The 26,821-nt window shown below is 42.7% G+C and overlaps 1 protein-coding gene across 1 annotated transcript in view; it reads left to right on the top strand.

The window, feature by feature from the left end:
* The window catches only part of CCDC178 (coiled-coil domain containing 178), a 787,921-nt gene that overhangs the window by 212,460 nt on the left and 548,640 nt on the right, over positions 1-26,821 (top strand). Inside the window, exons 16-18 of the mRNA XM_069731267.1 lie at positions 15,110-15,223; positions 19,808-19,953; positions 23,278-23,437. Of these exons, the coding sequence (XP_069587368.1) occupies positions 15,110-15,223; positions 19,808-19,953; positions 23,278-23,437 (420 nt within the window). The remainder of the gene's footprint in view (positions 1-15,109; positions 15,224-19,807; positions 19,954-23,277; positions 23,438-26,821) is intronic.

Below are 26,821 nucleotides of genomic sequence, written 5' to 3'. Positions count from 1 at the left end.
TATAAAAAGAATGTTTGGATTTTTTGTCACTTCTGCTGCAGCATAGCAAACACACCAGACGTCATCATCTGCTGTCCAGAGATGTAAGTATAGAATGATTCTGCGCATTTTCTACATGTTTTATTTTTAAATTGTTTTATTGCAAGTTGTGTATTATATTCTGCACTGTGGTTGTGTAAAGACATTGGTGTATTTTTAGTCTGGTTGTGATGTATGGCGTTGTATAGGATGGCGTTTCATTGTCTCCGTCGTTGATTATTGGTCTTTCCAGGATTGGCTTTTCTTTTTAATTTATTTGTTTGGGGGTGTTTTTTCTGTTGTGATGTATATTTCTTGCGTTATATGATGGCGTTTCATTGTCTCCGGCCATGTTGGTTTTATTGTAAAGTATGGTAGTATAGAATGATTCTGCGCATTTTCTACATGTTTTAATTTTAATTTTTTATTATTGCAAGTTGTGTATTATGTTCTGCACTGTGGTTGTGTAAAGACATTGGTGTATTTTTCTCGTTGTGATGTATGGCGTTGTATGGCGTTTTATTGTCTCCAGCCTTGTTGATTACTGTATGGTGGTGTATCCAGGATTGACGTTTCTTTCCTTAATTTTTGGGGGTTGTTATTTTTTGTTTCAGAAATCTATTGTGCTGTTTGGGTTGTTCCGTGCATGCGGTTGTTCCCATTTTTTTTTTTTAGTATAAATGTTTGTTTTTTTAATCAGATTCTGAGGAATTTAAGGTCTTCATATGTAGCCGTACTCTTTGTGTTTTTTTTTTTTTTTCTATTGTCACGTATGGCGGTATGGTTTGCCTTTTCTTGTGACTTTTGGAAATCAATGTTGTAAAAATGTTGTTTAAAAAAATCTGTGTCTTCTTGGATTACTACATAGGGTCTGTTGTGTATTTGTTTGTTTATCTTTAGGGTTTTGTTTACTCTGGCATTGTGTTGTCTCTGCCATTGTTTTTATTTCAATGGGGCAGTGTTGTTTGCTCAGCGTTAGTTCAGTTGGCATTGTACAATGAGTGCACTGTTCTTTGTGGTTGAAATGTAAATGTATGGATTTTTTTATATTTTCCTATGTTCCGCTGTATTGTGCATAGTAAAATAATTATCTTTTTTTTAATTTCAGAATTTCATCTACTAAAAATGGCCAGCGACTCAAGCCACACCCCACCGCTGAGGAGTCCGGTGAGTACATGATCTACTGTTGCTTACTATTCGGTGTCATTTGTAGACGGGTCACGGGGGGGGGGGGGGTCGCAGCAATCCAGGAGAGAGGCCCGTTGTGGGACAGCCGTGACCCCTGGCACGCGGACCAGTCCGTGTTGCGGCTTTTTGTGGGCTGAGGTGGCAAAATTGCTGTGGGATGGCTTCGACAGCGCTTCCCCCGCGGCCAAAGGTAAATTTGGTAAGTTTTGCCGAAATGCTGCTCTGACCCATCCTGCCAGGATGCACAACCGTCTGTTATGTCTTCTACTTTCGTGGGATTGCACCCGGTTGCGTTATCAATTTAAAAATTTTCTCTCAACCTTAATTTTTTGTTTGACTTTTCCACTGTCAAAAAATTGAAGACCAGATGGCGCTCCATGAAGGACCGTTTGAAGAGGGTCATGAAAAAGGAGGGACAGAGTCGTAGTGGTGCTGCTGCTTCAAGGACCTCGACATATAAGTACAGTCGTATCCTGCAGTTCCTGAGACCGGTCCTTGAAAGCCGAGAGTAAGTATAGTACCTATTCCCACACCTCGGTTGGAAAACATGCATATTCACGTAGTATATTTCCCAGCCACGTAGTTTATTGCCCAGTCATTTATTTTGGCCAGTACCAAGTATACAGCACACAGACACATAGTAGATTGGCCAGGCCCGAGCAATATTTCATATTTAATATTGATGCGGCATAGGCAGTGTTAACCCCTTCATGACCCAGCCTATTTTGACCTTAAAGACCTTGCCGTTTTTTGCAATTCTGACCAGTGTCCCTTTATGAGGTAATAACTCAGGAACGCTTCAACGGATCCTAGCGGTTCTGAGATTGTTTTTTCGTGACATATTGGGCTTCATGTTAGTGGTAAATTTAGGTCAATAAATTCTGCGTTTATTTGTGATAAAAACGGAAATTTGGCGAAAATTTTGAAAATTTCGCAATTTTCACATTTTGAATTTTTATTCTGTTAAACCAGAGAGATATGTGACACAAAATAGTTAATAAATAACATTTCCCACATGTTTACTTTACATCAGCACAATTTTGGAAACAAAATTTTTTTTTGTTAGGAAGTTATAAGGGTTAAAATTTGACCAGCGATTTGTCATTTTTACAACGAAATTTACAAAACCATTTTTTTTAGGGACCACCTCACATTTGAAGTCAGTTTGAGGGGTCTATATGGCTGAAAATACCCAAAAGTGACACCATTCTAAAAACTGCACCCCTCAAGGTACTCAAAACCACATTCAAGAAGTTTATTAACCCTTCAGGTGCTTCACAGCAGCAGAAGCAACATGGAAGGAAAAAATGAACATTTAACTTTTTAGTCACAAAAATTATCTTTTAGCAACAATTTTTTTATTTTCCCAATGGTAAAAGGAGAAACTGAACCACGAAAGTTGTTGTCCAATTTGTCCTGAGTACGCTCATATGTGGGGGTAAACCACTGTTTGGGCGCACGGCAGGGCTTGGAAGGGAAGGAGCGCCATTTGACTTTTTGAATCAAAAATTGGCTCCACTCTTTAGCGGACACCATGTCACGTTTGGAGAGCCCCCGTGTGCCTAAAAATTGGAGCTCCCCCACAAGTGACCCCATTTTGGAAACTAGACGCCCCAAGGAACTTATCTAGATGCATAGTGAGCACTTTGAACCCCCAGGTGCTTCACAAATTAATCCGTAAAAATGAAAAAGTACTTTTTTTTCACAAAAAAATTCTTTTAGCCTCAATTTTTTCATTTTCACATGGGCAACAGGATAAAATGGATCCTAAAATGTGTTGGGCAATTTCTCCTGAGTACACCAATACCTCACATGTGGGGGTAAACCACTGTTTGGGCACATGCTAAGGCTCGGAAGGGAAGGAGCGCCATTTGACTTTTTGAATGAAAAATTATTTCCATCGTTAGCGGACACCATGTCGCGTTTGGAGAGCTCCTGTGTGCCTAAACATTGGCGCTCCCCCACAAGTGACCCCATTTTGGAAACTAGACCCCCCAAGGAACTTATTTAGATGCCTAGTGAGCACTTTAAACCCTCAGGTGCTTCACAAATTGATCTGTAAAAATTAAAAAGTACTTTTTTTTCACACAAAAATTTTTTTCGCCTCAATTTTTTCATTTTCACATGGGCAGTAGGGTAAAATGGATCATAAAATTTGTTGGGCAATTTCTCCCGAGTACGTCGATACCTCATATGTGGGGGTAAACCACTGTTTGGGCACTCGGCAGGGCTCGGAAGGGAAGGCGCGCCATTTGACTTTTTGAATGGAAAATTAGCTCCAATTGTTAGCGGACACCATGTCGCGTTTGGAGAGCCCCTGTGTGCCTAAACATTGGAGCTCCCCCACAAGTGACCCCATTTTGGAAACTAGACCCCCCAAGGAACTTATCTAGATGCATATTGAGCACTTTAAACCCCCAGGTGCTTCACAGAAGTTTATAACGCAGAGCCATGAAAATAAAAAATAATTTTTCTTTCCTCAAAAATGATTTTTTAGCCTGGAATTTCCTATTTTGCCAAGGATAATAGGAGAAATTGGACCCCAAATATTGTTGTCCTGTTTGTCCTGAGTACGCAGATACCCAATATGTGGGGGTAAACCACTGTTTGGGCACACGGCAGGGCTCGGAAGGGATGGCACGCCATTTGGCTTTTTAAATGGAAAATTAGCTCCAATCATTAGCGGACACCATGTCACGTTTGGAGAGCCCCTGTGTGCCTAAACATTGGAGATCCCCCAGAAATGACACCATTTTGGAAACTAGACCCCCAAAGGAACTAATCTAGATGTGTGGTGAGGACTTTGAACCCCCAAGTGCTTCACAGAAGTTTATAACGCAGAGCCATGAAAAAAAAAAAATAATTATTTTCTCAAAAATGATCTTTTAGCCTGCAATTTTTTATTTTCCCAAGGGTAACAGGAGAAATTTGACCCCAAAAGTTGTTGTCCAGTTTCTCCTGAGTACGCTGATACCCCATATGTGGGGGTAAATCACTGTTTGGGCACATGCCGGGGCTCGGAAGTGACGTTTTGAAATGCAGACTTTGATGGAATGCTCTGTGGGCGTCACGTTGCGTTTGCAGAGCCCCTGATGTGGCTTAACAGTAGAAACCCCCCACAAGTGACCCCATTTTGGAAACTAGACCCCCAAAGGAACTTATCTAGATGTGTGGTGAGCACTTTGAACCCCCAAGTGCTTCATAGAAGTTTATAATGCAGAGCCGTGAAAATAATAAATACGTTTTCTTTCCTCAAAAATAATTATTTAGCCCAGAATTTTTTAATTTTCCCAAGGGTAACAGGAGAAATTTGACCCCAATATTTGTTGTCCAGTTTCTCCTGAGTATGGTGATACCCCATATGTGGGGGTAAACTACTGTTTGGGCACATGCCGGGGCTTGGAATTGAAGTAGTGACGTTTTGAAATGCAGACTTTGATGGAATGCTCTGCGGGCGTCACGTTGCGTTTGCAGAGCCCCTGATGTGCCTAAACAGTAGAAACCCCCCACAAGTGACCCCATTTTGGAAACTAGACCCCGAAAGGAACTTATCTAGATGTGTGGTGAGCACTTTGAACCCCCAAGTGCTTCATAGAAGTTTATAATGCAGAGCCGTGAAAATAATAAATACGTTTTCTTTCCTCAAAAATAATTATTTAGCCCAGAATTTTTTATTTTCCCAAGGGTTACAGGAGAAATTGGACCCCAAAAGTTGTTGTGCAGTTTCTCCTGAGTACGCTGATACCCCATGAGTGGGGGTAAACCACTGTTTGGGCACACGTCGGGGCTCAGAAGGGAAGTAGTGACTTTTGAAATGCAGACTTTGATGGAATGGTCTGCGGGTGTCACGTTGCGTTTGCAGAGCCCCTGGTGTGCCTAAACAGTAGAAACCCCCCACAAGTGACCCCATTTTAGAAATTAGACCCCCCAAGGAACTTATCTAGATATGTGGTGAGCACTTTGAACCCCCAAGTGCTTCACAGACGTTTACAACGCAGAGCCGTGAAAATAAAAAATCATTTTTCTTTCCTCAAAATTTATGTTTTAGCAAGCATTTTTTTTGATTCACAAGGGTAACAGGAGAAATTGGACCCCAGTAATTGTTGCGCAGTTTGTCCTGAGTATGCTGGTACCCCATATGTGGGGGTAAACCACTGTTTGGGCACACGTCAGGGCTCGGAAGTGAGGGAGCACCATTTGACTTTTTGAATACGAGATTGGCTGGAATCAATGGTGGCGCCATGTTGCGTTTGGAGACCCCTGATGTGCCTAAACAGTGGTAACCCCTCAATTCTACCTCCAACACTAACCCCAACACACCCCTAACCCTAATCCCAACTGTAGCCATAACCCTAAACACAACCCTAACCGCAACACACCCCTAACCACAACCCTAACCCCAACACACCCCTAACCATAACCACAACCCTAATTCCAACCCTAACCCTAAGGCTATGTGCCCACGTTGCGGATTCGTGTGAGATATTTTCGCACCATTTTTGAAAAATCCGCGGGTAAAAGGCACTGCGTTTTACCTGCGGATTTTCCGCGGATTTCCAGTGTTTTTTGTGCGGATTTCACCTGCGGATTCCTATTGAGGAACAGGTGTAAAACGCTGCGGAATCCGCACAAAGAATTGACATGCTGCGGAAAATACAACGCAGCGTTTCCGCGTGGTATTTTCTGCACCATGGGCACAGCGGATTTGGTTTCCATATGTTTACATGGTACTGTAAACCTGATGGAACACTGCTGCGAATCCGCAGCCAAATCCGCACCGTGTGCACATAGCCTAATTCTAAAGGTATGTGCACACGCTGCGGAAAACGATGCGGATCCGCAGCAGTTTCCCATGAGTTTACAGTTCAATGTAAACCTACGGGAAACAAAAATCGCTGTGCCCATGCTGCGGAAAAACTGCACGGAAACGCAGCGGTTTACATTCCGCAGCATGTCACTTCTTTGTGCGGATTCCGCAGCGGTTTTACAACTGCTCAAATAGAAAATCGCAGTTGTAAAACCGCAGTGAAATGCGCAGAAAAACCGTGGTAAATCCGCCATAAATCCGCAGCGGTTTAGCACTGCGGATTTATCAAATCCGCAGCGGAAAAATCCGCAGAGGACCAGAATACGTGTGCACATACCGAAACCCTAACCCTAGCCCTAACCCTACCCCTACCCCTAGCCCTAACCCTACCCCTAGCCCTAACCCTAACCCTACCCCTAACCCTAACCCTACCCCTAACCCTACCCCTAACCCTACCCCTAACCCTAACCCTAACCCTATTCTAACATTAGTGGAAAAAAAAAAATTTCTTTATTTTTTTATTGTCCCTACCTATGGGGGTGACAAAGGGGGGGGGTCATTTATTATTTTTTTTATTTTGATCACTGAGATATAATCTATCTCAGTGATCAAAATGCACTTTGGAACGAATCTGCCGGCCGGCAGATTCGGCGGGCGCACTGCGCATGCGCCCGCCATTTTGGAAGATGGCGGCGCCCAGGGAGAAGACGGACGGGACCCCGGCTGGATCGGTAAGTATGATGGGGTGGGGGGGGACCACGGGGGGGGGGGATCGGAGCACGGGGGGCGGAATCGGAGTGCGGGAGGGGTGGAACGGAGCACGGGGGGCGTGGAACGGAGCACGGGGGGGCTGGAACGGAGCACGGGGGGGTGGAACGGAGCACCGGGGGGGTGGATCGGAGTGCAGGGGGGTGATTGGAGCACGGGGGGGTGATTGGAGCACGGGGGGAGCGGACAAGAGCACGGGGGGAGCGGAGCACTGGACGGAGGGGAGCCGGAGCAGTGTACCGGCCAGATCGGAGGGCTGGGGGGGCGATCGGAGGGGTGGGGTGGGGGCACACTAGTATTTCCAGCCATGGCCGATGATATTTCAGCATCGGCCATGGCTGGATTGTAATATTTCACCCGTTATAATGGGTGAAATATTACAAATCGCTCTGATTGGCAGTTTCACTTTCAACAGCCAATCAGAGCGATCGTAGCCACGAGGGGGTGAAGCCACCCCCCCTGGGCTAAACTACCACTCCCCCTGTCCCTGCAGATCGGGTGAAATGGGAGTTAACCCTTTCACCGGATCTGCAGGGACGCGATCTTTCCATGACGCCGCATAGGCGTCATGGGTCGGAATGGCACCGACTTTCATGACGCCTACGTGGCGTCAAAGGTCGGGAAGGGGTTAATATTAAAAATTGGTTAACATAAACAGCGGCAATGGATACCGCCGGTAGTGTTAATCAATGACAGGGGACTATGCGGGCGACGGCCATTCACTGCGGGGAGTAAGGAGCGGGCATTTTATCCAGGCCTGTGACCCGCGCTGATTGGTCGCATCAGCCATGTCAGGCAGCTGGCCGGTTCAATCAGCAAACCGTTACGACTGACAGACTGAACTAAAACCCTTTACAGTTAGGTAAAATTATAATTTTATAGTGTGTGATGCAATGTTAACTTTTACACAGGTGATGGCGATTGTGAAATGTTATATTTCGTGTCTCCTCTTTTCCTCATAGTCTGTAAGCTTGCGAGCAGGGCCCTCATTCCTCCTGGTATCTGTTTTGAACTGTATTTCTGTTATGCTGTAATGTCTATTGTCTGTACAAGTCCCCTCTATAATTTGTAAAGCGCTGCGGAATATGTTGGCGCTATATAAATAAAAAATTATTATTATTATTATATTTTGTATACTAATGGTTTCCTTATGTTTTCACAGAACACACAGCAGCACCCGCGAGCCTGTCCGACCCACTGGAGCGGTCCTTCGTGAATCGCCATCTGACCCGTGACAGCCATCCCACAGCGAGAGCAGGTCTGCACCACCACAATCTGGCGAACCGGCAGCCGGTCCATCAGATGTTCCCCTGGCCGAGGCCTCTGTCGCTCCTTCCTTCGGGTCTTCCCGACAGCGACAGCGGGCCTCGGACAGGCCGCTACTGCCCGAATTTTTACATTTGAGCACGGTCTTCCAGAATTGTTTCAAGGCGCTGGGCGATAGAATGGACACAGCTCTGTCCAATATCGACCGGCGCCTTCAAACAATGGAATCCGAGCTCTCGAGGCCGGCCAAACATTTCTTTAGTGCCATTGAGAAGGGCATGGTGGAACATCTTACGCCGGAACTCCAGATTTCGGTGATGCAGGCCTGCAACAATGCATACGTCACTGCTCTGCAGCAGGCTCGGGTCATGCAGTCAGCGACTACAATGCCCGCAGTACCATCGCTGGCTAGCATGGCTCCGAGTCCTGCTGCAGAGCACCCACACAGAGCTCCGCGTGCCGAGGGCCACCGCCGCCGCCACCGACACCATAGAACCGAGCCCCAAAGTTCTGCTCCTGCCAGGCCTTCAAGGGCACAGAGACGGCAAGCTGAGCCGCACCCACAGGGAGAGAGGAGAAAAAAAAAGAAGACCAGAACAACAACGGCGGCTATGGCTGCTCCAAGAACTAGCACACCCAGTACTCAGCCGGGGTCTACCCGGAGTAGGAGTAGTCATAGCCAGTCCACATTGCCAAGGACACTGGTCGTGCCTCCACCCTCACCTCCTGCGTTAGCATTATCGCCACCATCTACCACAGGGTGGACAGACGTTGGCATACCGTCAAGTGTCTTACAATATGGTGGTTCGTCCCCCTCGTCCTCCTCCTCGTTCTCCTCCACCCACACTGGAGGATATCAATCACCCTTTGTAGCTGAAGTTCCTACCCCTTAGAACCGTTACCCATTTTTTTTCTTTTTTGTGTCCCCATTAATAAAAATATTAGTTTGATGAAAAAATCGTAGTTTCTTTGTCTAAACTAAAGTTTGCACCAAATCACACCGTGCGCCGTATACACAAATCTTGTGTTTGTAACACCTCAGATCTGCAATGTCTGACACAATTTTATCAATTTTTTTTTCTAAATTTTTTAGGGCTGGCTCTCATTGTACTATGAGATGTTACAAACACAAAGAGGATTAAAAAATATATCAATTTTCAAACCTACTGTAAGGGTACCATCACACAACGATTTCATTAACGATATAGTTGGTTTTTGTCACGTAGCAACGTTATCTTTTCTGAAATCGTTAGGCGTGACAGCGACCAACGATCAGGCCCCTGCTGGGAGATCGTAGGTCTCTGCGAATGATCAGGACCTTTTTTGGGTCACTGATCACACGCTGTCATCGTTGGATCGGCGGGTTTGACACCGATCCAGCAATGTCTTTGCTGGTAACCAGAGAATATCGGTTTACTAGCGCAGTGTTTACCCACGGAAAAAAGTGTAAAAAACAAAAAAATACTACATACTTACATTACGGTGTCTACCACGTCACTTGCCGTCATCTTGTCATTCCCGGCCGTAAAGTTAAAGCAGAGCACACCGTTGAAGTCAACGCTGTGCTGTGCTCTAGGGCTGGCAGATGGACGTGGCAGACACCGGAATGTAAGGATGTATTTGTTTTTTTTTAACATTTACAATGGTAAACAGGGGAAACATCGTGAGTGCGGCCCCGCGCTTCATAACCCGATGTTTACCCAGATTACACGGGGACTTGGTCATTTTTGGTCGCTGGAGAGCTGTCTGTGTGACAGCTCTCCAGCAACCACACAACGACTAATAACAACGATCACGGTCAGGTCGTATCACTGGTCGGGATCGTTGGTTAAGGTTATTGGTCAGGTGAGGTGGTAGCAATGTTCACGTGGCCATGTGTCGCCACTATTTCACTCTGGACGTATTCCAGCATCCAGAGTCCAATAGTGTAAACTCAGTAGAGTTTAGCAAACATGATCGTCTCCCTCCTTGTCAAGCCAGGTTCCATATGCAAATAGTCTACAAGATTAAAATTGGTTGACAAGGTGGGAGCCGATCATGTTATCTTTTAAAACTATGGAACACACGGCTATGTGAACAATTTGGTTGTTTTGTCACAGTCAATTTGGGTACTGGTGCTCACATTACTAAATTTTGTGGTACACACATTTGTTTCTAGAACATTGTATTTATTTAAACTTTTGTTTAATTTGTAATAACATATGGGAGAATTTTTTTGTTAAAACGGAAAGGCACTATAAAGAACTTTATTTCAAAACACAACACAGTAGAAATTCAGGGGACATTACAACATTAAAGAACATTACATAGGCTGGTAAAATGTCAGGGACTCAACAGTGTTTACATGACAGTGTTTAGATTTTTATTAATCACAATAAATTTAGTAAAAGCAAGATGAAATATAAATTAAACCATTTGATCTTGCCATGAAACACGACCAACATCTGAAACAAAATATGCAGCAAATCGATCCCTCATCTGAGCAATTTCCAAAGTTGTCCTCAGAGGATGATCTTGGTAATCAGGCAATGGATTTGGTATGGATTCATCTAGTTCCACGTTGACTCTCTCGTTAACAATAATATAATTGTGGAGAACCACACAAGCCTTCACCACCTCATCCACTGTCTCAATTTTCAAATTTATTGCGGATCCTAAAATCCGCCATTTGGAGACAAGGATTCCAAAGGCGCACTCCACAGTTCTTCTGGCCCTGGACAGTCTATAATTAAAAATACTTTTTGTGCGGTCCAAACCCCGACTGGAGTACAGTTTCAGGAGGTTGGCACTCATTTGAAAAGCCTCATCCCCAACCACAACAAATGGCATGGCCGGGCCTTCGGTGTTGGGAAGAGGTCGTGGCTGGGGGAAATTAAAATTGTTCTCATATAATCTTCGGCCCATGTCAGACTCCTTAAATGTCCGTGAATCATTTGCACGGCCAAACGCTCCAATGTCCACGGCGAGAAACCTGCAGTCCGCACCTGCAATTGCCATGAGCACGGTGGAAAAGTATTTTTTGTAATTGAAAAACAGAGATCCACTTCTTGCAGGCTTTGTAATCCTAATGTGCTTCCCATCCACTGCTCCAATACAGTTAGGGAAAGAACACAGTTGTTCAAATTTTTGGGCGTTGGCCTCCCATAACGCTGTCGTTGGGATTGGTAAAAATTCCTCGCGGAGATTGTCCCACAATGCGCGGCATGTGTCGGCAATAATACCCGAACGTGTGGAGACTCCAATCCGAAACTGGAAATGCAGTGATCTCAAGGTCTCTCTGGTAGCCAGGAAACTGAAAGAAGAAAAATAAATAAATTTAATTTGATTACATAGTTATAAAATAAAATTTCATTTTCAATTCCAATCCCCCAACCCCCCCCCAAAAAAAAAAATACCTTATTTAAAAAATGGCAAGAAGAAATATAAAATTCTTCAATTTGCTACATTACATACCGTAGAGTCAGCAGCAGACGTTCCTCTGGTGAAATTGATCTCCGGAGCTGCGTGTCCTGCCTGGAAATTGCTCCTTCCACCAGACGCAGCAGATAGCGGAAGCTGTTTTGAGACATCCTGGTATATTCAAAATATTTATCCAGGTTGTCATTTAACTCGCCAAACAAACAATGGTAGGCTCCACGGCTCTCTCGGACTTCCACTATAGGGTGTAGCCAAAAGCGCCGCCGACTCCTTCTCCGTAGTTTATCTCTTTTCCTTTGTTCATGACAGGCAATAGTGTAAGCAATAGCAATGGCAAAATCCAGCTCCATATTGACGTAGATACTCTCCATGGGACGCTCCATCTTGATGCTGTACCACGCAATGGTAGGAATTTATCTATGCCGGGGTATATATACTACAATTCCATTATACCCATCCTCTTCTAACCATTGGTGGTATTATCTAGTGTCTAGACACTAGACCCACCCTCTTCAATCCATTGTTGGTATTATCTAGTGTCTAGACACTATATTGAGTTGAAACATGACATCATTGTTTGACAACGCATGCGTCGGAAAACGCTGCGTTTTTCAGAAAAACGCAACAAAAACGCACAAAAAACGCTGCGTTTTACGACGCATCCGTTCAACGCATGCGTCAAAAATGGTGCGTTTTTGTGTGCGTTGTCAATGCGTCATGCGTTGCGTCGACGACGCTGCGTCGCAAGACGCTAATGTGAACGTAGCCTAAGTGATACTTATTGAGAAAGTTGCATTCAGTCAGTCATCTGTAGTATCAATTAATTCAATACCTGGGTTTACTATAAAAACACATTGTTTACAAGAACAGCTGACTATGTAATGGGGGCTTCCGAGTAAAATGTAGTTCAGCAGATTAATTGAATTTAGTTATGACTCGGCCTGATTCTTAACTGTGGTTGGGCATATCAGTCTCCACAGGTGTCACCCAAGGTCAATTTTTACAAAGTAATTGTAGGCTATGCAGCCTGCCCCACTGCACAGATGTTTCCTCTCTGGTGCTTCTCTCTGTCACAGCACACATTAAGACCCCACACATTAAAAAAAGTGGCTGAATCTTCTGATTTTGGCAAATGTGGCCAACCATCTAATGTGTTTGGAGGACTCTTGAGTCGACTTTCCAGTAACAGATGATGTTGAGGGAGATTACATTTGGGCAGCTATAAACACATAGCCATTTTGTTCTCAAGGAAATAAGCTGCTGCCAAAGCTGTCTTGGCAGTGACTTTCTTTATCAACTGAGAACATATTACAGCTTGATAAGTTCAATAAATGGTGAAGTTGAAGGAGATAGCTGTTGCATGTTTATGGTTAGCTTTACTTTGAAGGCAAACACTGTAAACCTGTCTCTCTCTCTCTCTATATATATATATATATATATATATATATATATACTAGCTATTGAACCCGTTCTACGCCCGGGTGGCGAGCATTTATATTGGTATATGATCTCCATCCTGGTATGTGCTTCTCCATCCTGCGTCCCCATCCTGTCATGTGCTGCTCCATCCTGCCATGTGCTGCTCCCATCCTGCGCCCCCATTCTGACATGTGCTGCTCCCACAGGGAGCACCGGCGCGCTGTGGGGGTCAGGTGCCGGTATCGTCGCCAGCTCAGGCCCCTCAGCACTTGCTATACTCACCTGTTTGTCCCGTTCCAGTGCTGCCCGCCGCTTCTTCCGGCTCCTCTGGCTGTGACTGTTCAGTCAGAGGGCGGCGCACATTAAGCGCGTCATCGCGCCCTCTGAACTGTGAAGGTCACAGGCAGAGGACTGGGAGACGGAGCCGCACGCAGCACTGGAACGGGGGACAGGTGAATATACTTACCCTGCTGGCGGTCCCTGCCTCTCCTTTGGAGATCGCGGTGTGCGTTCAGTGTTTATGCATACCACGATCTCCTGGGAGCGTCACTCTGTGCGGTCCAGACTGTGCCGGCGCTTGTGCAGTCTATAAAGGCTTCGGACAGAGTGACGCTCCCAGCGTTATATTATAGATGTTTTTACTATCAGAAAACAGTCATAGGCATCTTTGTCAATGTAGAGTATTATCTACGTAAGGACTGCACAAACATTGACTTATTTTGCCACATAAATGAGAGTAATAGCAGAGGTTTGTAGAGGCAGAACATTAACCAGGTTACATTAAAACTTACAGTTAAGTCGATATATATTTGGACAGAGACAACATTTTTCTAATTTTTGTTATAGACATTACCACAATGAATTTTAAACAAACATATTCAGATGCAGTTGAAGTTCAGACTTTTAATGTGGATACCCTCAAATTAAAGCTGAAAGTCTGAACTTCAACTGCATCTGAATTTGTTTGTTTAAAATTCATTGTGGTAATGTCTATAACAAAAATTAGAAAAATGTTGTCTCTGTCCAAATATATATGGACCTAACTGTATTTCACACATGTCTGACAGCTCAGCCACTCTGTCTCCACAGGAGGATGAGGATAGCTTTCAGTTTTTTCACAAGACAGAAGTCCTGTGTCTCTGAAGTCCTTTCTTAGATTTCCATGAACAAGTTCTCTATCTGCTGACAACAGCTTAGAAGCTTCTTTTTTTGCTCTCCTATCCATCTTGTGGGTTCATGGATTGATCTAAGGTTGGATCACTCATGGCTGATTCTTCAGAACCACATTACCCAAATGTCATGCTACGTCTCGTAATATAACCTTTGCCTTCTTATGGCAGGAGCGTCAACACTGGTTTGTGTCTTTTTCCCCACCAATGTGAGGTTCTTCCCTGACTGGACCAGTAACCAGAAACATTGATAAGCTTCCCTGTAAGCAATAGCCCACCTATCCTATGGAAGCAAAGGGAAGGTAAATAAAGTTACCTTTATTAACCTTTAATACACACTGCGAGGCAGTGAAGGGGGATCATATGCGAGGGTCGATATGTATCCCCCAGGATGCGGACGAGTCCTATTAAACCTGCTAGAGTGCTTTATGTCCACAGCAGGATGCGACTCACAAGGCAAAATAAAAGTAAGTGTGGACTTGGTCAAGCTATTTGGCCAGGGCAGTGTTCAGGAAAACCCGTTAAGGGCTTTTATTTTTGGCCTGAACTACAGGATAGTAGTGGGGCAGTTCGCTTCCTCCAAGCCGGGTCTTACAAGTGGCCCATGGCCATAGATTCCAGTTAAAAGCCCTTCAGTAAGGAGTTTGGGTGTGTCAGAGTTTTGTGTGCAAGCTGCCGGAGCAGGTGGCTCTGCAACATCTGGCTTAGGTGTGCAGTAAGACAGAGCCAAAAGCAGGGAACGCCTGGCACCCCTCAGCGGGACATGGAGGTGCAGTCGCCCTCGGCAACCGGTCTCGGATACGGACTGTTGTGACCCCCGGCTGCGATCTGGAGGACACCGTGTGTTGTTCATTTTGTGAGTTTCTTTGAACATTAAAAAGACATTTGCTTTGAACTCTCCTGGGTCCCTGCCTGTCTGTCACACTGCACCAACCCCGCTGCACTACAACACACACAAATTATCCTCAGCTTCACTGCATCACAAGTATATTACATATTTATGATGTGTAACATGTGTTTTCTCTTTTATATGATTTCATATATCTTCATTCTCTAGACATTGAAGTCCACAAGGCAGCAGAAGACACAATGTGATGAAGAGTTCAGTCTTACAAACCAAAAATTAATACAACAAAGGAATGACTTACAGCACCAACTGGATAATACGCAGGTGAGCCAAATGTATTAATATCAGGCAAATATTTATGGGGTAAAACTGGCATCAGACTACACTATAATTCATGATTCATATGATACAACAAGGTGGAAATGTATACTCTGATTCTGGGCAGTTCATAGTTGTAATGCCTCCTGCACTACTCCTCCACTAAAACTGAATCTGGGTGCCTACTGGGCAGCCAAATGGAACTACTATGGGCGAAATAAGTATTGAACACCAAGTTTCTAAAGAAATATGTTTCTAAAGGTGTTATTGACATGAAATTTTCACCAGATGTCGGTAACAACCTATAATAAGACTTTGAAAATCTGTGTCTTGCACTAAGGCCGGGGTCACACTTGCGAGTTCAATGTGAGAAACTCGCGCGAGTCTCTCGCATCAAGTCCCGGCACTGCCGCCGGCACTCTGGAACGAAGCATTCAGCTGCATAGAAGCACATGCAGCCGCATGCTCCTGAGTGCCGGTGGCAGTGCCAGGACTTGATGCGAGAGACTCGCGCGAGTTTCTCGCATTGAACTCGCAAGTGTGACCCCGGCCTAAGGGGTAGTCTCACGCTCCTCTGAGCATTGTATTATATTTAGATAAATGGTTATCCCATAATATAATTACCCATTTATCTTGTAGCATTTAAGGGTATCACTAAGGCTAGGGTCAGATGATCGCAGATTCTCTTACCAAGAGAATCAGGTGATAATGCAAATTACACCCTGATCAGAGTTTGATCTGAGTGTCAGCATATTGTGATCCAATTCTCTTGGGTGAGAGAATCAGAGCACACTATGAGGAGAAGATAGAGAACCAAATTTCTCCATCTTCTCCATTGTGTCAGTGCACAGAAATCGGACTGCAGTCAGGTGTCATCCGACTGCAGTCTGATGTTTCCACGCATTCATTGACATACATGGCTGAGGGTGATCCGATAATCGGATCAAACTCAGACATGCTGTGATTTTTTTGCTTGGACTTGCTTGGTCCAAGGAAAAAAAATCAGACAGGCACACCGCCCTATAGACTAACATTGGTCCGAGTGCGATTCGATGTGTTGTCGATTCACGCTCGGATGAAAAATATGGTGGTATGCATCTGGCCTAATGTGCTGAAATATAACAGAGCTCAGTTATGTATCATTACAAACACTTCCAGATCTCATCACACGGCAGTCAGTTTGACAGCTGCTGGAAACTGGTGAAAGATCCTCTGTAACTTCACTGTATTTGACATACATATACATTGTTTATTCTTGCTGTACACTAATCATGCAAATAAACAATTATTTTTTCCATTCATATTATCACAACTCCAGAGTTGATGTGGCATTCAATGAAATTCTATTGTTTGTGGCCATTATGTAAGGAGATTTGTAATATTGGTGAAGGTGCCCTCATCTAACAATCTACATGCCTCAGTGCCAACCTGAGCTTTCTGGGAGATATAATTGATTTGCCATCACAGAGCTGGGGAATGCCCATCTCTAATATAAAGTGCAAAGGTCAAACTCTAGCACATTATATTTGACTCTCATGAGTAGCCTGCCATTTCTAGTCAGTTGCCTTGGATGTATATCGTAGTTTTCCTTCTCTTGCTTGACGTAGTCTATTAGGTCCATAGCCTTAAGAGAGGGTAAAATAAAAAGCAAAATTGATATTGGGGTCACTGGAGAGACTGCTTTTCTGTTCACTTGCCAAACTAGTGAGGATTGCTTCAGGGCTTTAGGAAAACGACAGAGAAAATCAATAAAGAAAGAAAAAGATTTCACATATAATTGAAATTGCTTGCTTATTACACTTTTGCTCAGCAGATGGCACCTTCTTGTAAATGATGGGTAATCTCAGTCAGTCTATTAGTTACAAGATTGTATCAGCTGCAAGACAGAATTATTTGTAACATCTTCAGACGACGCTATTAATGTGTCAGTAAAATACAAGAAACCGTTCTCATATTGAAGCTATTCGGATTAATTCCATAAAGCAGTGTTTTGAAATCCAGATCATAACTGCCTGTCATTAGCTTGTTTTAGGTAGAACATCACAGTAAATGCCAAGTCTTAGTACTGGAAATACAAATCCAGAAAATTTTTTATTTCCTAAAGTTCTATGGTGCCGCGTATTAACTTTACATAGTAATCCATAATCCTCAATCGGTGCCAATTAGAGATGTTTTCAGACTAGATCAAATGTTCGGCAAACAGTGTAGCTTGGCGAATCGTAACGATGTGTAGTGTACACACTGTTAGGATTCAGATCCTCTTGAGGTTCAACCGGTTGTTACCAGTGATGGGTGAGTATCCTCATTACTCAAGATTTCCAAAGCATGCTTGGGTGTTCTCCGAGTATATGGGCGTGCTCGGAGATTTAGTTTGTGTCGCCGCAGCTGCATGATTTGCGGCTGCTAGACAGCCTGAATACATGCGGGGATTCCCTGACAAACAGGCAATCCCTGCATGTGTTCAGGCTGGCTAGCAGCCGCAAATTATGCAGCTGCGGCGACACCAACTAAATCTCCGAGCACGCCCATATACTTGGAGAACACCCGAGCATGCTCGGGAAATCTCGAGTAACGAGCATACTTGTTCATCACTAGTTGTTACGTGACAACAAGCATGTGATTTGTAAACCTGTTATCACATGCTGACTAGCCTGTTTTCCTTCTTCATTCAATGTTCAGCTCTTTTTGCTGGATCAGAAATAGAAAGAAAAGATAATTGGCACATGATGATAAGTGCAAAAATTTCTATAAGGCTATGTTCCCACAATGAGCTTTTGGTGAGTTTTTTATGCGGTGTATTTTAAGAAAAAGGCAAGTAACCCAGTTTACTTAATGATGCAGAAAAACATCAAAAACTCACCAAAAGCTCATTGTGGGAAGGTAGACTAACTGGGAAGCTACACTGTTAGTCAAAAATTTGATTTATTCTGGAAAACACGTTTAAGGTGATATTGTCTACTATATAAAGTGGCTTGTAAAAATGTGGACACTCATGGTCAAAATTACTGTTCCTGTGAACAGTTAAGCTAGTTGAAGATGAAATGATCTCTAAAAGGACTAAAGTTAAAGATGAAATATCTCCTTTATATTTTAGGCCAAAAAAATTGCATTTTTTTTTTAATTACAAAAAGGAAAATGGGCCAGTGCAAAAGTTTGGGCACTCTACATGGTTAGTACCAAGTAGCACCCCCTTTTGCAAGTATCACAGCTTTTAAATGCTTTTTGTAGCCAGACAAGAGTCTTTTAATCCTTGTTTGAGGGATTTTCATTAATTCTTCCTTGGAAAAGATTCCTGGGTCATCTTGCATGCACTGCTATTTTGGGGTCTAACCAGAGATATTCAATGATGTTCAGATCAGGGGACTGTGAGGGCCATTGTAAAACCTTCAACTTTCGCCTTTTGATGTGGTCTATTGTAGATTTTGAGGTGTGTTTAGGATCATTATCCAATTGTAGAAGCCATTTTCTTTTTAACTTCAGCTTTTATACAGGTTGTTTGTTTGTATCAAGAATTTGTTGAAATTTCATTTAATCCATTCTTCTCTCTACATGGGAAATGTTACTTGTGCCATTGGCTGCAGCACAACCCCAAAGCATGATTGATTCACCCCCATGATTAATATTTGGTGAGATGTTCTTTTTCTGAAATTCTGTGGCCCTTTTTCTCCACACATACATTGATCATTGTGGCCAAAAAAGTTATATTTTAACTTCATCAGTTGACAGGACTTGTTTCCAAAACGTGCCAGGCTGGTTTAGATGTTCTTTTGCCTACTTTAGAAGCTGAATTTTATCGTGAGGATGAAGGAGAGGTTTTCTTCTGATGACTCTTCCATGAAGGTCATATTTGTGCTTTTCTCCTCATGCATGAGGTTTGTTTTTTTTCATTTCTCGGTGTCACCCATTAAGGTGATTCATAACAATAATTTTAAAGAAGCATTCCCACTAAGTTTTTAATTCATTAAATGTGTGTGTATATGCATGTAATGCAGTATGAGTGTATTAAAATACTCACCTACCGCCGCTCCCTCCAGTGTCCAGGACCGTTCTGCTCCTTTCTCAGTGACATCACCATTCTACAGACTGTCCGGTCGCTGCACTCTGCGTGAACTGGAAGTGGCTTCTACAATGTGAATCTAAGGAACATCAAAACAAGACTTCATAGGTTTTCATTGTAAAAGACACTTCTGCTTAGAGTAGAAAGTGAGCCAACTAGTCGCAATTGCGGTGATGTCACTCAGAAGAGGAAAAGAATGGGGCTGGAGAGATCAGCGGTAAATGAGTATATTAATACGCTCACACTACATTTACATGCATATATACACACACATATTTAATGATTAAGAAACTTAGTAGGTGTGCTTCTTCAAGGGGATCATAAGGTTAGTCATGTTCCTCAGTAAAGCTGTAGGGTATACTCATACCTAGTAATACAATGTAAATTAATTAGAGATTAGAAAACCCCATTCACATGTATTAGCAAAAAAAATCCACAAATCTAATAGAGATCCAAATGTAAATGTTCTCATAGAATGTCTCATACACATTCCTGGATAGGAGTAAATGGTTTCCCTGATTTAATTCTTTCAGTTGAAAATATCTGTGGTTTCCGGACAATTAAAGAATGCTATTGATCGTACAGAAAACTTTCAGAAATCAACTCAAGACCTCATACAGTATGGAAATGTAATTGAAAAAGTCATACAATCAACAGTGAATGTAATTGCCACCTTGCAGTAAGTGATCTGTGTTTTATGTCCTACATAAGAATATATTTTATGCCTGACTTTTTCAATATTTGTCTAAGAAGTGGTGAAAACTACAAACTTTTTTCAGTCCTGTTTTCTTTCAAGCTAAGACTTACCCTCTACTTCTTCGAGAAGAATTCTTCCTTGCACAGCGAATGTTGAAAGTTCTCCTTTAAAGACATAGTTGCTGGTGGTATAGATTAAAGGGAAGACTTTCCTTTGTTTAAAAAAAATAGCGACACCACAATTAATGCATTTATTAATATTTCTATAGGGCCGACATATTCTGCAGCACTTTACAATTAAGCTGGGACATGTACAGACAAAGACATTACATAGTAACACATAGTACACGAGTTACAGGAGGAGAGAGGGTCCTGCTCGCAAGCTTGCAATCTATAAGGAAATAGGGGGGGACCCAATAGGTAGAAAGTGTTTGTTATGTGTGGTCCTGCTATTATTATAATAAATAGGGCATTTCAAATAAGCTGCATGATCCGGTGCAGTTACGACGTGCTATTCGATGCATGGAGGATGTGGAGGCAGATGAATAGGAAGGAGCAGATTCTGACCAAAAATTAGAAATAGGTAACATGAAAGAGTTAGATCAATGAAGTGAGGTGATAGGCCTGTTTAAAGAGATGCGTTTTTAACCCCTTAGCAACTGGTGACATATATTTACATCATTGTCCGTGTTCCTGCATTTGTTGCAGGCTGCGCCGCTGATCCCACATCAGCATCAAGTGCCTCTAACAGCCACGGGTGTTAACCTGTTAAATACAACTGTCAATCACTGACAGTGGCATTTAAAATGCGCCTGCCGGAGGCACGTCACCATTCCCGCCCATCGATGCCCATGTGTTGAGATTGTGGGACGCTGATGGATTGTCAAGGCAGCTGGGGGTCTGCAGAACACACTGGTGCCTATCATCATGATCCTTCTGTGAATGCCAGAGTGTGGCCAGCGTTCATAGGAGATTGTGAGTTTGGCTATACATAGCAGTGCTGAAGCACTGTAAAAAAGTGAAGAAAAGCGTTTTAAAAAATTTAATAAAAATACAAAAAACACAAAAGAGGAAATCACCCCCCTTTTGTCCCATTAAAAATAAAACAAATAAAATAAAACAGATATGTGGTATCGCTGTGTTCAGAAATGTCCAATCTATCAAAATATTAAGTAAATTAATCTGATCGTAATCTCAGCGTAATGAGAAAAAAATCAAAATGCCAGAATTAATTTTTTTCGGTGGTGGCAACATTGCAATAAAATGTAATAAGAGGCGTCCAAAACATTATATGTACCCCAAAATGGTATAAACAAAACATCAGATCAAGCTGCAAAAAATAAGCTCTCACTCAGCCCTAAATCCCGAAAATTGTAATTGCTTCAGGTCTTGTAAAATGGCGACAAACGCAAATTTTTTCATACAAATTTCAAATTTTGTTTTTCACTACATAAATAAAAAAGAACCTATACATATTTGGTATCTGCATACCATATTGACATGGAAAATCATATTGCTAGGTTAGTTTTACCATATAGTGAACGTGGGAAATAAAAAAAAAAAAAAAAAACAATTTTGGAATTGCACTTTTTTTGCAAATTTCGCCGTACTTGGAATTTTTTTTGGGTTTTCATGTACACTATATGGAAAAATCAGTGGTGTCATTCAAAACTACAACTTGTCCCGCAAAAAAAAAAAAAGTTATGGCTTTTGGAAGAAGGGGAGGATAAAAGGAAAACAAAAACCGGAAAATTGCCTAGGGGTGAAGAGGTTAATGCACATTAAAAAAATTGGGGGTTATGTATTTGTCTGATCATCTGGAGTAGTGCATTCCAGAAAACTGGCGCTGCACAAGTGAAGTTTTTGAGACGGTGGTGCGAGGTTCAAGATTTAGCTCAATCTTATAGGCACATTAGCTTGATGGATACAATACACTATCGGTATGCTTTGTGGTGGTTGTGGGATATTCTTTGTGGTATCAAATAGTAAAAGTTTCTGAAATTAATTTTGGACAGTCTTTTTCCCACAATTATAACTCTGGCAGGTGTTAGCTTCACTGAGATCACAGATCAGTGATTCCTTCACACTGAATCCTAGAGGAGTGGAAGTCTATATGCCTGGCCATACCCCTGAGAACCCCACTCCAGTCCTCCACTCCTTTACTCCCATTCAGTGCACTATATTACATTAATGAACCTACCAGCATACATTACAGGCCTCAGGGCAGCTGATCTTTCTCTATACATTTGACATACTGCCTGCCCTTTGACATTCTCCCCAAGGTGAGATCTGGCACAGCTGCACCTACTCCCAAATATAGGTTGATAGCTGAAGTCACTCACAACCCACCCTTCCTTGGCTACCCTCCAGGATGACCTCTCTCACAGCCTCCAGCAGGCTCCAGTATGTAATATCTAGAGCAGTCCATTGTCATTGACCCTGGTTTCCAGCCCACTGCTTCTGTCACACGTTGAGGCCACTCTGGCCTCAAGTCCACCATTATGCAACCAATGGACAAGCCCAGGCATAACAATTACATGGCCAATCTCAGATGTTCCAGGCACCGTGTGCAGTTGTCTAACCTCCACTACTTGGCAGCAAACCACTACTTTTCATCAGCTGCTGTTTTAAGTGTTGTGATGCAGTGTTACAGTGCCCCTCTATGTCAGGCTTTTCTGGGGCCTGTACTAGGGCAGTTATCTGACAGCTAAAAAATATCCTCTTTGTTGCCAGCAGTCAGAACAGGACATGGCAATGTATTGCAGCTCTCCAGACCTCAAGATGCGCAGTCATTGTGTCGTATGCCATCTCATCAGCTCAGTATAAAATTTCATTCAGACATCAGTTTTTTCACAAGTGAAAAAAACTGACTGTTTCATCAGGGATTTTCAGTCGAGTTTCTTCAGAGTTGAAACTGTTTTTCTTGATGGGAAAAAAAGTTTCTCCTATCAATCTGTAAAAAACAGCACATTGATGGCATCCGATTGCTGTCCAGTGTTGTCCTGGACCCATAGACATGTATTCCGATTATTTTGATTCGACATTCGTGATTTTGCATGGACCACTCGATCCAAGTAAAAAATCAGACATGTGAACATTCACATAGACTATCATGGGTATGAAGAAACCTGAAGTGTGAACGATGCCTAACACACATCCCTTACATAAAGACTTAAATTTTCTATGTTCCACGACTTGCTTTTAACCAATGAGCCTTGTGACTGGATAATGAGATAAAGAAGGTTTTGCTAAATGGAAACTTTATTTTTATGGAATACTTATGGAATTACATTTCCCTTTCAAAAAGGCAGAACTATAATCTATTAGAGCTGAAGCTAAAGGATCTAGAGGATACATCTGGACATCTGATACAAGGAATAGAGATGTACACACAACGCATGAAGACGGAGGATGAGGACAATAATTTGCAACTGCAGAGAAGACGGAAGATGCAGAAAGAAAGTTCAGTAAGTTGCAGAATATTATAAGTTAAAGCCTCCTTCAGGCTACCCTTGGTAAGGCTGGTTTAGCTTTTTATTTGTGCAGGAATTATCTGACAGACAGGAGAGAATGTGCAACAAATTTCTCAAAAAATTCAGTTTCACCAGAATCTAAGTTTTTTGCAACTTGATTTGTCTAAAGAGGTGGTCCACTACATTGTATAATTCTCCCATTAATTTAAACCTTTTAAATAAGTAGTTTTGTAACTACCTCCTGCTGTCATATGTGCCTTTGCTGCTCGCTCAGTCCGCATCATGTGACCCCGGCTGCAGATGTCGCTGACATCCGCTGATGTCATGCCAAGTTCCAGAATCCCCTGATCCGCCGAGGTGTAACCCAATCGCATGCCCCCCCCGATTGACTAGGCTGTGGTCGCATGTCACAGCCCAGTATCCAGCACGCGGCCAATGAAAGCAGAGGAGGGAGAGAAAGCTCCAGGTTGTGCAGTGTTGTTATATAAATTTAGTAAAAGATTTTGAGCATCATTATTTTTTCTAATGATAGCGGATTTGATGATAATTGTTTGCACCTCAGTATTTATACATTTCTGTTGGGAGGTTTAAGTTATTTAAACTGTACCTATTTATCCAGAAATTTCAGCCACTTTAGGTCGCAATTGACATGTATCAACTAAAGTGCCCTTTGTCAGTCGATGGCCCTTATTTTTAACCCTGTGCACACATCTTTAAAAATGCATATTGTCTCTGCTGCAGTACACATATATCAGAATCAATGCCGTCCATCAATCATTGCTTTTTATTGACCATTTGTACAACTCTTACAAAAATGCATATCGTTTCTGCTCAAAATTCAATGTAAGTTCTGTAAATCATATGGCTACATCAATCTGTAGATGGATAATGAGTCTGACTGCAGAGTTTGTAGTCAGGGAGGGTGGGCAGCAGCATGAGTTTTAAACAAATGCCCAACCTAAATGACTTTATCTGCTGTAACCTGTTTTGGTAATGCAAGTATATTTGGGAATGACATTGCGACAGTTTTTAATAATAAATGAAACGTACAGCTTCAAAACAAATGGTGAATAGGGAAGGGTGATCCCTTTTTTTTGTGGTCAAAACAAAGGGTTGTACATTGAAATCTGCTTTGCAGAATTGGTTGCTTTTGATTTACCAGCATATGGCCATGCACATGTTAACCTACTGCAATTTATTTATAATTATGCTTCTATTTATTTTCTGACCATGCAATTTAAATGAGGTGGAACTGTTATTTTATTGCTATTATTTTCCATCCCCTTTATGCTATTATTTCCATTCTCTCTGTGCTATTATTTAGTCTTCATTTTGTTAATAATATGCATGACACAAGTTAGCATTGAATTTTGTCAGTGAACAATAATTAAAATTTTTACATTAAAGCAAAATATGGCAGTATTAAATATTGGTAAAATATTTAGGATAGGGCAATGCAGAGATCCAAATGGATAGACTGAGTCATGTGACAGTCATAGTTATATAAAAGCTTTTAACTTAGCTCCATACTGTTATTTTTCACGTAATAGCAAATACAGAAAAGTTCTAAAATGCTGCAATAGTTGAATATTATTGTAATGATACGATTATCTGTGTTACTCTGAATGTTCGTATTTTATAGTATACCCAGGCTAAATACCACTCTTGTATATGGAAATAGATCATTTTAGAACAATAACTAGAGATGAGCAGTATTCGAGTAGAGCTGTCAATTTCAAATTCGAGCTGTTTTGGGCGGTGTTCGAGTCGTTCGTCGAACCCGAACAATTTGCTTACAATTCGGCTGTTCGAGTTTCTGTTCGATAACTGATCGTTCACCAAAAGCCTAACTTGATTTGCACATTAAAACTGTTTATCATTGTTAATAGACTGTTTCAGTGTATAGGGGGCGGGGGATAGATCTGTGCTGAAATAATGCCGATCTCCATTTTTTTTCTTTCCTGCATTTACAGTGGGGCCGTGCAGTCTCTCAGCCTATCAGCAGTGCACACACACACAGCAATGTGCATGTGATGCACACAAGCAAGGGCATGTGTCATTGGGTGTGTATGTCACATGTCCTCTTTGCCCTATAAGAACCAGCCATTTGCCCCGTCGCCACCATTTCCTCATTGCTGCAGCTTAGTGTTAGATGGCACCGCTGTTGCTGTGGGCGCTATACAGACTAAAAGTGTTTTTTTGGAGCGAATTGTCAGAGAGATAGGTTTAGGGAGTCGGGAGGAGTCGGTACTAGTTGTAATATCAGCCCTTTTCAGGGTAGGTTACAGCAGTTCATAGCACTGTTTGCAAGGCAGGTCTGTGCCAGTGCTGTGCAAGTGTTTGTCACAGCATTTAGTGTAATCTAGCTTAGCCAATCTTTTTGGGCTAGTAGCATTGTCTGATAGTCATCTGAGTAGCCCGCCTGTGAGGCTAGCTACACCTCCTGTGTATCTCAATTTTTACTGCATCTAATCCCGTTAATAGTTTAGGGCCTAGGAGCAGTGTCTGCACGTCAGCAGAGTAGCCTGCCTGTGAAACAAACTATACCGCCTGTGTATCTCAATTTTCACTGCATCTAATCCAGTTATTAGTTTTGGGCCTAGTACCACAGTTTGGCCACTCAGTTCTGCTCGGTTCTCATCCATCGGTTGTTGTGCTAACAACTACAGATACAGAGTTGCCAATTAGTTAAGCACTAAAATGAGTGGCAAAAGGCCTGCTGCTGGTGGAAAGGGGAATAGGCGTGTTGGAAAAGGAAAAAAAGGTTGTGTCCGTGGGGTAGGTGGTAAAGCAACCATAACATCTTCAGAAGAAAGACCATCTTCCAACCAGAGTACAATGTCTACTTCTTTTCGGTGACAATCTGATATGATCCCTTTCTTACGACAATCGCTACAAGCATCGCCAAAAATTCCAGATGAGGCACAAAAACAGCAGGCACTTGAACGGATATCAAGTGCTCGTTCAAGTGGGCTCTCCTCCATGTCAACTTCAACATCACAACTACTCCAGTTCTCAGAGTTGTCACCCCAATCGCACTTGCTTCTTCACAGCTCCCAAGTCTCCAGCTGCCCGTCTGAGCATGGGGTAACACACATGGTTGAGTCTGTAGTTCTGTTTACGCATACTATAGCCTGGGAATCAGAGGTCTGCTCCAGAGCTTCTGTGAATCCAGACGAGGAAATGATCTGCACTGATGCCCAGAATCTTTGTGAGTCAGATCCAGGCCCAGATGAAGAAGGTTCTGAGCATAATGTAGACCCTCGTTCCCAAACTGTAAGGCTAGGGTCACATTGCGTTAGTGCAACCCGTTTAGGGGTAGCGGGTTGCGCTAACGCAATGTTTTTAATGTGGCCGCGTCCCGGGGTCGCGGTAACG

The sequence above is a fragment of the Ranitomeya imitator genome, chromosome 6 (assembly GCF_032444005.1).
Source record: "Ranitomeya imitator isolate aRanImi1 chromosome 6, aRanImi1.pri, whole genome shotgun sequence".
Lineage (NCBI taxonomy): Eukaryota > Metazoa > Chordata > Amphibia > Anura > Dendrobatidae > Ranitomeya > Ranitomeya imitator.
Note: the sequence above shows the minus strand (reverse complement) of the source record. Positions and strands in the feature narration are given on the sequence as shown.